General features: G+C 35.1%; 2 protein-coding genes across 2 annotated transcripts in view; one reads left to right on the top strand and one right to left on the bottom strand.

Annotated features, from left to right (window-relative positions):
* LOC113507979 overlaps positions 1–14,877 on the top strand; it is a 39,740-nt gene that overhangs the window by 3,572 nt on the left and 21,291 nt on the right. The window lies entirely within an intron of this gene.
* On the bottom strand, positions 3,283–12,807 carry LOC113507978 (proteasome subunit beta type-2-like). The gene is made up of 4 exons (XM_026890915.1): positions 12,607–12,807; positions 10,809–11,002; positions 6,758–6,920; positions 3,283–6,007 (listed from the first exon to the last, which is right to left on the bottom strand). The coding sequence occupies exons 1-4, from the start codon at positions 12,716–12,718 to the stop codon at positions 5,826–5,828; spliced, it is 651 nt and encodes a 216-aa protein (XP_026746716.1). The 5' UTR covers positions 12,719–12,807; the 3' UTR covers positions 3,283–5,825.

Raw genomic sequence — 14,877 nt, 5'->3', positions numbered from 1 at the left:
GCAATTTCCCGTATTTTAAAACTTCTCATAGCCTTCCTTAACGTTTTGGTCTGTCGACTCTGTCTACAATTCTTCAGGGTAGCTTCAAGAGATAACAATGCAATTTACAACTATAGAAACGGCTGGACAGGCTAAAATTTGAATGGAGTGACATTTAAAAACGTGGGTTTTTAGATATTTTTAATCTATTTACGTGTTATTAATGTACAAGTAGACAAGTAGCTTAATATAATATCTATCTATCGTTCTCAAGTGTGTGCAGAAGTTCTTGAAACCTCTTGTAATAGTAAATCGCTGTGTAATGGGCACGGCACACTTGTTGTAGCTGATATTGTAGAGAGCTGTGTTTGTTGTTCTGATAGTGAGCTCATTGTTGGCACGTTTTGATATCAAACTTGTTATTGTGATACTTTTAAACAAGTGCTTCATAAAGTTACCGAATTAATTCGTAAAAGAATAGTGGAAAAAAACGATTTTTTAATGTTTCCTTTTTTTAGGGAAAGCTCACCACACTTTCCCATCATTGAAGATTCTGTAAACTAATATCAAGAATCAAATGATAACCAACGAAAACACTTCATCTCAGTGAGTTCCAGGAAATCGATTGTGTGTCCTAAAAGCAAATAAATAACTAAATAAAATACAGGTAATAATATAGGAGAATTTGCAAAAAATATTCATACTTCCCTCCATTACTGCAAGCGAGAGACAAAAGGAAAAACTTTAACATTTAAAGTTCTAAATTAGCTAAACTAAACGATGATTATTTAAATGAACTAGTTCAAATAAAACAATAATACATTCTGGGTTACCCACATTCGTAATGGTACAATAAAAATATCTACGTTTAAAAAACACTTCCACTATTGCATTGTGTTGCCATACTCGTTTTGAAAGTACTACCATACTGAATAATGTTTCAACCTTATGATTTCAAAAGAAAAGTTACCTTTGCACAATGTGTAGCGACTGTATAAATAAAATAAAGACTGTTGAATAAATCAGTCACACTTATTTATTTATTGCCAATATTAAAATTCTGTTTCGTAAATTAACAGTATACAAGTCCGCAATCTTGTCCATTGATCTTTTTAGGATTCAGTACTCAAAAGGTGAAAACGGAACCCTATTACTGAGACTACGCTGTCTGATCGTCCGTCTGTCCATGATAACTAGTTTTTTTCTGTAATAAGTAAATATTGTTAAAAGAAATAAGGAAGATAAATATGGAGGTTAAATACAGTTGATACAATCATAGTTTTGATAGGTGACAAGATTTTGTATTTGCAACAAAAACTTGTGTATTATACACTTTTGTGTAGTATGCAGTGTATTTTAAACGGATCTTAAGTAAATAATACTCCTCCATATTCGACCATTCATATATTTAGCAACACGTATAATACTGCTTTATATATAATGCTTTATAATACTGCAATGTGATTCTAAACAATGACATGCAACAGGTCTGTTTTTTCTTTTTACACATTTAAGGAAACGTACAGGTATATTGTATAGAAACATGTTCTCTAGTCAAGGAGTTAGTCACTATCGTGAATGGTGCGTAGTGTAATACATTCTTCATTGTTACGAGAAGCTAAACGACACATATATTATTTAAAAACATTGCAGTACAATGGGTTGAGCTGTCGTAAACATTAGCAGACGTGTTATGATGATGATGCTTCCACATATCTTTTAATATCCACCGATTCAATAAATAAATGTATCTATTAACTCTGGAGTGGGCATCTTATATCTAAAATATTATAAAATTTAATTTTTTGTACATTAAAATGATGTCGAAAGCTAAAATAATACTCTATAGACGGTCTGGTATGATTAGATGAGACAAGTCAAAAATTAAGGAATAAGCGTGTCGTGAAATAATCCCTGATCATAGTCCGACATATCATTGAAAGCTGGTTCAGCCTAACTGCACAGATATTTAAATAAGTGGGTTACCTATGTCCAGTAGACAGCTACATAATTAGGCAAACTAAGCTGAGACAAATAAATAATTAGGAACGTATCACGGGTTAGTGTGGATAACTTGAGCAACTTAAAAAGACTTTGATCACCTGAATAGGCCCTTCCTCTTTCAATCAAACGCTTACAAACCAGCATAAAATATGTAGCACTGTGATAGGAAGGGTGCCTTTTATCAAGAATTTATCGGAACCCAATAACCAGTTCTATGCGTGAAACTGTACGGTTTCAGTTCGGCCTTTCATGTGCAAGTCAGCTATTTTTTATATCCTGACCCAAGAAAGCCTCCCAATAACCCATATTTATGAAGTCTAGAAAGATTGTGAAAACAATTGACTGACAAGCAATCGTACGAGTATAGAGCCTCTAGAATAATATTTTCTATTTATTTTTGTTTCGTGAAACGGTGAAACGAAGATTCAATATTAATATTTTACTGAAATAAAATAATATCTAACATGTCACTAGAATAGCCTTATCAAGAAGAAAGGAGGTCTTGAAAAGGAGGAGATAGCTGGAATTGACGATGTAAAAGGTTAATTCGAGGCACGAGCTTTGCTATCTCAAGTATCGCTAAAGATTTCCTCTTTAGCAATACTTGAGAATAAAATAGGTTATCAAACACCCTAGAAATTGTGCTGAAATCGCGCATAAACAATCGACGATCATCTTGTTACCATTTCAAAGTAAATTGTTGTTTCACGGCGAAATGTTTCATCCTATATCTTATGCAATATTCTTGAAGATAGATCGTCATTTAAATATGATCTTTATACTCTACGATATAAGATCTATTAGACAATGATTCGTATTAATTAAAGTAGTATTATTTATTTTGCACAAGTTTCTTAATGGGTGCTTAGAGAGAGCAATGACATTGCTTGTACGGATAGAAATATTTTCGTTTGAAGAAAGCGGAGTTCTATGGAGTGATGTTCTTAATAGTAATCACTTAACGCTTATTCTTAATTTGTTATTCATGATGATAATTACTGGTTGCAAATGTTTTGTACTATTTGGAATATTACTATAAATATCTTTTAAAATCTCAACAAAATATCCTTCCCTTAAAAACCTATGTTCACATAACTCTTTCGTATTTCCAAAGGGCATTGATTCTTGCAATACACCCGTACAACTTAAATAAACATTATTTTCTAAACCTTGTATTTTGCTTGTATTAGTATTTTTAATTCGAACAATTGACAATCACTTCATAATACGCTAATTTGTGTGTCACTTGCACAGACATGAAATTATAATACACCGTGAAGGTTGCTATTGACTAAGACATATTGAAAGAAAGTGATTTCAATACTGATTGGCATCATGTCTACAATTTCTCGCATCTGAGCAGGAAAACGGAAATTACCTATTATTTGTAATCGAAGGTAATGGAGACTGCAATCTCTAAGTACTTATGTGGTCTTGAATTCTTACGTAATGACTTAGCCACTAAATATTACTTTGAAGTATTTCTTGCAACTTATAAAGTAAAAGACGATCACGTTAAACAGTTAAAGTGAATGCCTTAATGAAACCTCTAATATTAGTACATAAAGTAATGAGGTTAGTATAAATTCATAAAGTACAGACGCATTTAGGAATTTAATCCTTTTGCGAGGGATTTTAGAAACATGCAATTCACATTGGCACAAACATAGTTGCGCAAAGACCCCCAGACTCAAAACAAGCATTAGCGGATGACACAAACGCTTGTCCTAAGCGGGGATCAAATCTGCGACAAAATTCGGACAAACAGTTCAAATTACTATTAAATTAAACAACATTCTTCTTTCCATTAAAGAGGAAAGTATTGTTCTATTAGGTTTCCTCGAGATACTTTCACCGATGTTTCTATGCCACATGCCTGAAATGGATTATCAAAGTTTTAACTACGCGCCGACAGTCCAGAGCCAAGTTATTTCCATACTGTTCTATTCTAATATTTCTGTGTCAAGGTGTCATATATAACAAGTAAATAACATTACTTCGTGAGCAATGTGCGGGCCAGTGAAGTTAAATGAAGTTTGCAAAACATTGTCCTAAACAAACCTTCAAGTCATTTTGGAAAATTTGATTTTGGGTAGATGTATGTAGGCTTTGGACGGTATTCAAAACTCTTCCACTATAACCAAGGAGTTTGTAATTTAAAATAGTATGGAAGCCTGTTCAATGTTGTAGTAGTGTTCTTAATACTTTTCTCTTAATCATTCGTCATTATCTAAATGTTCATCTTGAAAATAAGACGTGCTACTTTGGATTTTCAAACTAGCATGAAACGTTAAAAACCGAACCAGTCCTGAGGTCATACCAGCATACTTATTAAAGAAAAAATAATGGGAAAACCGAATCAAAAATAGCTCTACATTTCACTTACCAAGGAAAGCCTTTTTTCCGCTTTACCTTGCTAGTCACCTTGAGCTTATCACAGCCGCATACATCATACACAATCCATCTGCATTCTGCATAACATTACAAACATCTGCCTAGTAATAATGAGTACGTCGTGCGTCGCTTATCAGCCTTCACACCGTGTGACATATTTACTCTAACTCTATGTATATCTGCTGAGCACACAATGGCCTAAGATTGAGGCCACGTTTGCTGACGTTACACCATGAAAGATTATGGGTATTATGGTGTAAAGTAACAAAAGAGTTCCGTTGAACAATTAAAATGATGAAAATACAATAAGCGGAGGTAATTAAGGAAGTTTAGTAACATACCCGACGGGTTTGAGGTTATCTGATGGTAGTTAGGAGAGGTAGCGGATAAGCTTGTGGACAGAAGTATTATTTATTATTACTTCACGATTGTTTTTTTCCGAAAATGGATTTATGATAGAGACAATAAAAAAAATCTGAAAAATACCTGGATATTCTCCTATTTCAGAAACATAATAAAAAAATGTTTAGAAAGAAAAGGAAAATCAGCAAAGGGAAAATTTGTTTTGTACGCTTAATATGATTGCCGCAAAAGAGGATAGAAAACTAAGAATGGTTTATTTTTTTTAAATAGTTAATAACCTCTTCATTAAGAATAGTAATAGAACAGCTTTAATTAAGCTTCACTATCAAGCAACGCGATTGAGTTTAGTAATTAACTTGCATCAAATGAGATGTCAGATTGTAACTGAAAATAAACATTCAATTTACAGCAAACGTCAAAACTAAAAACAAACAAAAAGTTAATTGCAAAAACGTGTATTCATTTACGTATAATATAACAATTGTATAATCCACTGTTACGTCACAATCTGACGTCAAATACTCAAGTTCACGAACCGGGAGGCTAAAGCGGTATTTTCGCATAATTAGTACATTGAGAATTCGTTTTTTTAGCAGATCAGCTTAAAATTCATCCCATTCATAACCAATAGAAAACAGCTCGACTCCCGGCAGCCGCATCATTTGATGATTAAGGACTCCCGTTAGGTCAGAAACTCGTCGGGCTATCCCGATAAATACGCAAGTAAACCGGTATTAAGTAGACGAGAAGCAGAAAACCATAAAAAGGATTAATGGGTGAACATCAATTAACAACGAAATCTCAAAGTAGCCGGCATACCACTCATTTACAAGAGAGTATTTTTCAGTTAGTGGTATGTACATACCAAAACAAATACCAATTGTATTTGGTTTATTGATCTAGATCAACTGATCAAAAAATTTGCTTGTGTGGACAAGCAATTTTTTTATCTAATAGCATAACAGTTCTCGAAACTTGCTCGTGTGTCTCCAGAATCTGAACCTGTATTAACCTACTTCTACTGCTCAGTGCCTTAAAAATACCACTTTAGCCATCCCTTTTCAAAAAGTTGGAACTCTCCATGCCTAATCCCCGAGTGCAGTATTGTTTTCTAGTATGAACGTGGCTGGGCAGATGACCGGCATGTCCTTGATGCCGTGCTTGTTGATGACCTTCACTTGGAAGTTCGGGAGACTGACGAACAGTCTCTGGTGGACCTCGCTCACGCAGAGCTTGATCACGTCATAGGCCTCTTGTTCTGTTAGTTCTGGAAACATAAAGGCTACTATTTTAAAAGACCGGTGGTGATAGTGGTGATGGTTCTTAGTTGTAATAATCGATTTGTTGCAATTTCTTACTATTTTTCTTGTATTATTATTTTCTGCCCCGAGCAGGTAGGATAGTTTTTGGGTAGCAAATATGAATAGTGGAGATCTGAGAGAAATTTTGTTTCAACTGATTCTGTCCTATCTTCTATTAAGTACTTTATCAAATATTCGAAACATTTTGACTGTAGAAACTCCTTCATCCATACTCAGGTAACCAAAGTTACTGATGGCTTTGACGTCATTATCTGTGACGATACCTTGATTAACTATTAGTTCGCCGAGTCTATTAAGGTCAGCGTGTATTACAGAAAGTTGCCTCGACAGCAATTAAGTATAGCTTACAGCAGAGAAAACGATAAATAGTGAGAATTGTCCATCGACTTAATGCTTTTATCTATTCATTTATCTTTGTCTTTTATTCATATGCATGTATCCGTCCAAATGTCTTCAGAAATTTTCTTATTTGGAGGTATCCCGGCTGTCGCCCTGCATGTGGCGACGGAGAGTTTTGGAGTCTCTCCCTATATCCTAGCAACCATATACGGCATTCACACATACACACTTACTGCTCATCTTAGATGAACTGCTCGCAAGAATATTACAATGTTCAATAATATATATCGAAAATTGTGGTCTCCATGATTGAACACTTATTATCGTCTATCGTACATTGGTGACGTTTTCCTAACCTTGTTTGTGGAACCTGTCCATGATCCCGAGGCACAGCAAGCCCCCGATGCCGTGCACCCCGAAGGGCACCTTCACGCTGGACGCTAGAAAGTCCACGGTGTATAGCTGCCCGCCCTCGGCCGCGTCGTAACCGCCCACCAACATGTTCACCATCGATGGGGTCTGGTGGTAAAGTGGTGATTAAGGGAAACTATAAAGAGCAGAAAAAGTACAATATAAGACTTAATAACAAGAGGTTCACAACATATTTTTGAGCGTCAAATAAACGTTATGCGCTTGCGCTTTTCGGCTTGCGACCTCTTCTCTCAGTGTTATGTCAATAACAATATCTTTTCAATGTTCAAGTTTGAACATTTATTTACATACACTAGCTGTTGCCCGCGACTTCATCCCCGTGGGTAGAAGATATAAATTATGATTTAGGTATAGCTGCCCGGTTGTTTTCACATTTTCCATTGTATCTTAGCTCCTATTAGTCGCAGCTTGATGGTTTATAGCCTAAAGCCTTCCTCGATGAATGGTCTATTCAACACAAAAAGAATTTTTCAATATGGACCAGTAGTTCCTGAGATTAGCGCGTTCAAACAAACAAACAAACTCTTCAGCTTTATATATTAGTATAGATATAGATTTACTTTTTAATGATCTCCTGTAAACCAAAATTTTCTATCTCAAGCAACGATTACACTACCTTACTATGGTACTTAGTAGGAAACCGTTTACTAGTGCCTATTTTCTCGCTAATCACACGTAAACTATGCCCTAAGGTGATTAGATAATCAAAGAAACTTCATCTGACCACTGACTGACTGACTGTTCTAGAATTACCAGTGCAACATGGTCGAAACTTCAAGAAATTAAAAGCATGCAAGCATGTTCGCATTTATTCCCGTCCCGTCTTTAATGCAAACAATGCGATAAAATAAAAAGTTAAGAAAAAGACAGTACAGGCGATACAGAAGCATTAAATACTTTTTAATAGAACTCTGCAGTAAGGTCGAGTCCAGGGGTAGACCGCTTTACTGGACTATAATATCAGCGCACCATTTAAAAGCAAAGAAAGAAAGTTATAACTATTTTCAAAGTAAAAAAAAACGAAATAGAATGTTTAAATAACACCCAAAAATAACTAGAAACAAAACTGAAACATTAAAACCAATAGTTATCAACAACACAAATTAAGAAACTACTACAATAAACTAACATCAATAGTAACATCTCGGCGATTTACAATGACGCCCTTATTACAAAGGAATAAGGTTGATATTCTTAGCTCCTTATTCTAAGGTACAATCGACGACGAACATAGCGCTGACATAATTAAAATATAAAAGCGATTTATTCACGTAGCGAAGTTAATTAAACAGCTCGAAGTAATTAGCACTGATATTATAAATTCGTACGAACGAAAGTGCTAAAATTACTAAAAAACTGATTAATATGCGCGGACGAAAGTGTTTTGCATGTTCATTTAACTTAAAATGTGGCAGTTGAGAGGCAAGAAGCAGAAACTATGTATCATTACTAATACTATTGTTACTGGGGTTAGGTTTTGGTGATTTATTCATGATGCTAAAGTAACGTGCTCTGGTGGTAATTAAATAGCAATCCTGTAGTAAGCAATATTTTCCTACATATGCTTATTTTTTTGTTACTTAATAAAATCCGCATAAGCTTTATCCACGGAAGAGGCGGAGAGTAACAGTCTTATCGGCTAAAACAAACAGAATACTGCGCCTTTCTATCTAGAATCACAGGATTGCGATGCTAATAACCTAAGACCTCACTAGACCTCACGTAAAATCCAAAGATAGTCTTGAAAGACATTGAACCGATTTTAATAGATACCAAATAATGAATAGTTGCATGGTGGGGGCCATATAAACAGGAAAATCAATGTAATAACGAAAACTTTCTTCTAAAACTTTTGCTGTATCAGGTGCCAAGACGGTAAATTGTTCAAATAGTATTTTAATCATCAATCATTAATATCATTACTACGGTATAACGGGGAACGACTCATCAAATCTCATGAACAAAAGTGCCGAAGTCAGGTACATTTATCAAACAATTAAAATGCGCGGAAAGATGAATAGCATGTAATGAGTTAACAGTTTTATAATGCATTAAGTAACAGCTTTAATAAATTATAATATAATGACAACGCAACGAGGGTCCTCGTCGAAGAAATTTACGAAGACGCGTTTGAAGATTTGACGAAAGAAGAAATTAGAAAATTGGAGTTGTTCTTAAATCATGGTTGATAAAAAGAGGGAACGTTTCCTTAAAGTTTGAGGTAGCGTATATTTAAAGATGGTGGTTGAGGTAACCGATTCGTTGAGGTTACCATGATAAACCCGCAGGGCTCATCCACGCAACGTGTTGTGGATTCGATCCCCGTGCAGGATTAAAGTTTGTGTTTTCCACGAATGCTTGTCCTGGGTGTCTTTTTGCATTTGACTTGAATGTTTGTGCATCAATCCCCCTCCCTGATTTTTCATCTGGTATGTTTACTACAAGTATGTAGTAAGTAATTATATATGGAAAGCGGTAACTTACACACCTCCTGTTGTCAAAAAAATTAGAAAAAAATAAAGGCAAATTAGTTTGTTTTATACTTAAGTTAACTTAGCACATCCACGTCTCGAGGTTTATTAAAATAATATATACAGAAATAATGAGAGGCTTCAGCTAGGCGTATCTAAGAGGGGTCAGCCAGTATCAAATGCATTAACTTTACCAATTCTAACCAATTATAATGACCATAAAATGAGTGGGTTTCATTACTTTTATTACAAGAATTTTAATGTACAACTACGTAAACTGTAATTACGTAATGATTTTAAATCAACATCTACTCGTCCAAGTGTTGCTAATTTTATTATTTATTATTCAATGATAAATTTCTCAAAACGGTTTACGGTAACGTATGAACAAGCTCAGCTACTGGCACAACATATCTATACTAATATATAAAGCTGAAGAGTTTGTTTGTTTGTTTGTTTGAACGCGGTAATCTCAGGAACTACTGGTCCAAATTGAAAAAATCTTTTTGTGTTGAATATACCATTCATCGAGAAAGGCTTTAGGCTATAAACCATCACGCTGCGACTAATATGAGCGAAGATACAATGGAAAATGTGAAAAAATAGGGCAGGTATAAATCATAACTATATCTTCTAGCCACGGGGACGAAGTCGCGGGCAACAGCTAGTTTAGCTATAAAATTAAATTAAAAATGCTAATGTGAAAATGCACATTCGTCCTCTAACCTCCAACTGTTTGCATAATACTTTCACAAATTCTTCGATTCCTGTAACACAGGTCTCACAAACTTCCTGCCTCATCTTTTTTTGTGGCCGTTTGAAAAATAGAACTTCCACGACTTGTTGAAATATTCCAGATGCTTATTCTAAAAACGACAAGAAGCGGCTCTACACGGCGCAAAAGTCTCTCCTCCACGGTAGTACTCGTATTTGTCTTACTTTGAAGACGTAGTGATAGACTTCTAGAACTGTTGACTGCAACTAGAGTCAGTAATATAACGTTTTAAAAGTGCCTGAGATACGGCCTATTTGAAATAAAAACTTTTTGATTTTGATTTTGATAAGAGCGAGATTCTAGACACTCGGTATAGTGCGCCATCGTATTTTTTAAGGACGAATATAACAGAGAAAATATCACCTAAATACAAAGTAAGGAGGCGCCTCTTTGCCGCTACTCTGACAATTTCATTTTAGGACATAGTAGCAAGTCTCATATGCTACTCCCAGCGCTCATAATATATGACCAGGGCCCCGATTCTGCTATTCACAATGCCCGATAATTGTTCCTAATTCCTATTACTCTAAGTTTTTTTCTAATACAATTATTGGAAATTCAGTACGGGGCGAAACACTCATGGTTAATATAATAAATTTCCAATAAATAATTGTGTTGTGTGTGTTATGAAAAATGCTTAACAGAATAGGAATAGTTTCAAATTTAATACAACTGCCATTCATTCATCAGCCGTGGTGAATAGCAAAATCGGGTCCCGGGTGTACTTACACCGCCCTTAAAAGCCTCCATGAGCGTCTTCCTGGTGAAGTGCACAGCGGCGGCCGTGTCCAACTGATAGTTGTTCCTCATCCTGTAGAGCTGCACGTTCTTGGTGATGAACTGCGCGAACTGGATCGTGTCTCCCGGCTCCCCGATGATGCCCATCACCAGGTTGTCCGAGATACGGTACATTTTGTTCTCGTCTGGAAGGTAGAGTTGTTTTGGCAAAGTTAAAGAGATAGTTTGAGAAGAACAATATGGCAGGATAGATAAAAATGACGTTTATAAAAAAGTATATAAAATGACATGAACCAAAACTATAATATTCAATTTTTGTACAACACCATCCATTAAGCGATGCATCCGTCATAATATCGTTTTGAACCATCAAGAACGTTTACTGCAGATGAAACTCTCTTAATTCTAGTGGTTACGACATTATTAAAATGATAATCAAAGACTCTCTCATGCATCCAATGCATATTCCTCTCAAGGTTTAGGTAAAACTGGTCATTATGAATATAACTTTGCGTCTATTACTCTAATAAATACAGTTCTCGGTGTGATTGCACAATTTACTGCGAGCTCTTAAGACGAAATGCTGTGTTTTTACGGCTGTAAAACTGTGTAATTAGAAGGCTGTATACATAATCATGGCCAAGGTCAAGTCCATGAGATGAATGTTGGAGAAATACTAAGAACAACACATAAATAAATAATGGCGAGAATAAAAAGATGCTCTGAAACTAAATTTTGAAAAATGTCGTCAAATTTCGTTTTTATTGAAATTAAGTGATTTTTACATCTTATGTACCTTAAACCAAAAGAAAATCCACTAAGTAGTCTTTTTTAGGCAAAATTCATCGCTAGCTATGAAATTATAATCAAAACGAGGTGAAGTTTAAGTAGCTATAGAAAATCAATGCCAAGTCTAACAATCAGATGCGGTCGCTAAATCATTATGGCTACTGCAGGAAAATACAATGAAAACTAATAGATAACAATTGGAAATCACTAACCACTTCATGCAATATATTTTATAGTCATATTGTTTCTTTCAACGCGTAAATGTTATGAAAACTGCTCGAACAATAGTGATATTTGCAAAAACTCATCAAGAATTGCATTTTATGTTAGGAATTCTATCTTTTGCGTCTACAAACAATGTGATATATATTCGTCACTATTTATTTAAGCATAGAATTTAGATAAATATATTAACATTCATATATAATGCTCTACCTAGATACCAAGAACACCTGTTATCAAAACCCATCTATTTTATCTACAGCAATTAAACAGACGATTTTCTATGACAACTAAAATTGCTTAGAAAATCGTTTGCTAAGATCATTAACTTAAAAAGCAATTTCGTGTCGTGACTTCTCTGAATGAATATTACTTAGGGGAAATCCTTTGAACAGTCTCTAAAGCAAACGTTAAGTACCATGTTATATTTGACAGGTATTATTTGAAACTTTGACTTTTTTAGTCAGAGAGGGCAACATTTGGTCCTACTACCAAAGTAATATTATTAATGCAGTTATTAAAACCAAACAATGCACTTAAATGCGTAGAGTTGCATCTGAATTCCGCATTTGTTTATACATGCAATAATATTACTTTAAACAGTCAATCGGTAATGAACAACAAGCAGCCCTAAGCTGGCTCACTTCAACTCTTTTAAATCACCTAAATCGTCCCGTACCCGACATCAATCATGTATCTACAAGATGATGAACGATATGACGAATTATCCCACTCTACAGCTAAACTACTTCACAAGAAACAATTCACAATAAAGTACCCTGTTTCATGACGATAATGCTCTGTGTATTCGTCTGGTCGGCAGCTATTATCGCGAAGTCCTTGCATTGCATGCCTAACAGACATTGGAAGTAAAGACTAGAATTAGGCATAATAAAATACACGAGTAAATAATAAAGATATAAAAAATATCATTTCCGAAATACGTCAGCTTCAAAATTTAGTTGACATTCGTGTCTTTAGAATATCATAGATTATGTAGCTGCGACCTTAAAGAAAAGTTCATTGTTGTACAAAGGTGTTATGTGTATAAAATTATCAGTTGCTTCCATCTTCGTCTGTTAGCTGTCCTGGTTCTAGCTGGTCTGTATCAATTGGCTTTGCAGTTCTTTGCGTGCATTTGTGTGAACGAGGTGCAGGTGCGATACCAACGCAGCTTATATCGCCAACCCGCAGTGAGTTAACTTTGTGATCAATGTTCAAATCTTTCCTAATACCGGACGAGGCTTGTGCCCAGCAGTGAGACGCATATAGGCTGATATTATGTAAATATAAACCTTTTGTTAGGCAGCCTCCTTGGGTTATTTAGGCTTTAATGGGCCGCCATATTCATTACACAATTATCCATTACCCTTCAATTACTTCAGTCTCTTTTATTACTTCAAGGCATCACCTTCAGCTCCACTTATAGTAATTGTGTTGACAATGAATTTATTTTAGAATATTCAATATATACAAAATATAAGTTTGGGTAAAAGTAAATATGAAAATCACGTATTTGACTTTACCGTCGTGACCTGAGTGTTAGCACTACACTGATTTGTGACGTTATACCAGCTATTTTGACTTCTGACCTAAAGTCATTTATTTCGTCAGTGATTTGCATTACTTGTAATATACCTGCTGCTAAAGTTGGTTGCAGTTCATTACAACCGTCTCGAGCTGGCCGTCTTTTTGTGTAGTAATCACGGACTTGAACCATTTCGTTCACCAATCAAGAAGAAATCCATATATCTAATTGATTTAATGCTAGCTTTGCAAAGCTCTAGTTGATTAGGGAATGTAAGCTCATGCAATATAGATACGTTTTCCCATATTTTAGTAAATGTAAGTGTTTCGAGTAGTTAATTTAATCATCCATCCATTAACAGCCTTGTATAAAGTGACTGTAATTTTATGTCTATTTCTAAGAATTTGTGACGACACATATCTTCTGAACATTTACCCGTCCCACTTGTATTTCGTAATTAGCCTTAAAATTGTCTCCTTTATTCTGACAAAACTTAGTAATTAAACTACAAATTAATAGACTTCAGCGCTAGCATTTCACACATTACTGCGATTGCCATCTGTTTGTGAAACACTCTTCTTACATCACATACCGACTTGTCAATTTTAACATTCATTGTCTCCACTTTACACTAATTTGTTGCATAAATCCAATGACATCTAAACAAACGTGTGAATTAGGATAGTGCCTTAACCTGAGAAGCTGGCTATCGCCGACCGTAACGAAATGTAACAAGCGTAAAAATTTGCATGACAATCGATGATTAGGGCAGGAAGCCTTGCAAAAGGTGTCGGGCCTGTATAGGTCAGTGATCCGGCATTTATTTTTATAACAACCACCATAAATTCCTTTCAAAATCTTTAGGTCGAATCGAACGTAACCCATGAACATGTAACTGACTTTCAAAAACAATTTGCACGTTACGTAATTTTGATGGGTCGTTATTTTGTACAAGAATTAGAGATAGCTGATCATAGTTTCGTATTTGAAACCAAACTTCGATAATTGTTCTCATCGTTTCTAATAATGAATTATCGTTAAAAGTAAACTAATCTGATCAAATAGATGTGTTAAACAAATAGTGTTCGCAATTATCTTAAAGTTTCCAGAAAGTGTTCTCAAGCGGGCTAGTGGGAAGCTCCCATGGCTTTTGACACACATTGTACGGATTGTACCATCCTTTAGGGTGGGAACAGCATTGTCTGCATCACTGCATCTATCTGATAGTGTGTGAAGCTCGGCTCCATCGTTATTGGGTTAAGTAACGCGGTCTTACTGTTTTGTATTGTCTGCGACAGGCATTTGTTTCGTTCTTGTCTTTTTATCTTTTACCTAGGTTATTGGGTGAGTATTCTTTACAGTTGATTTTGCTAATGCAATCAACAGAATCGTCTTTAAGTCATAATTTCTAGCGGGTTCTAAATGTTAAAATTGTTTCTGCATTTTTTGGAATGCTACCTCAAAACGATGTGAGCAAAATTTTACCTATTTAATATTTGGCTACTGACAGCATTGAATTGC

Source organism: Trichoplusia ni, unplaced genomic scaffold (assembly GCF_003590095.1).
Source record: "Trichoplusia ni isolate ovarian cell line Hi5 unplaced genomic scaffold, tn1 tig00003613, whole genome shotgun sequence".
Taxonomy (NCBI): Eukaryota; Metazoa; Arthropoda; class Insecta; order Lepidoptera; family Noctuidae; genus Trichoplusia; species Trichoplusia ni.
The sequence above is the reverse complement of the archived record's forward strand: the minus strand, read 5'-3'. Positions and strand labels throughout refer to the sequence as shown.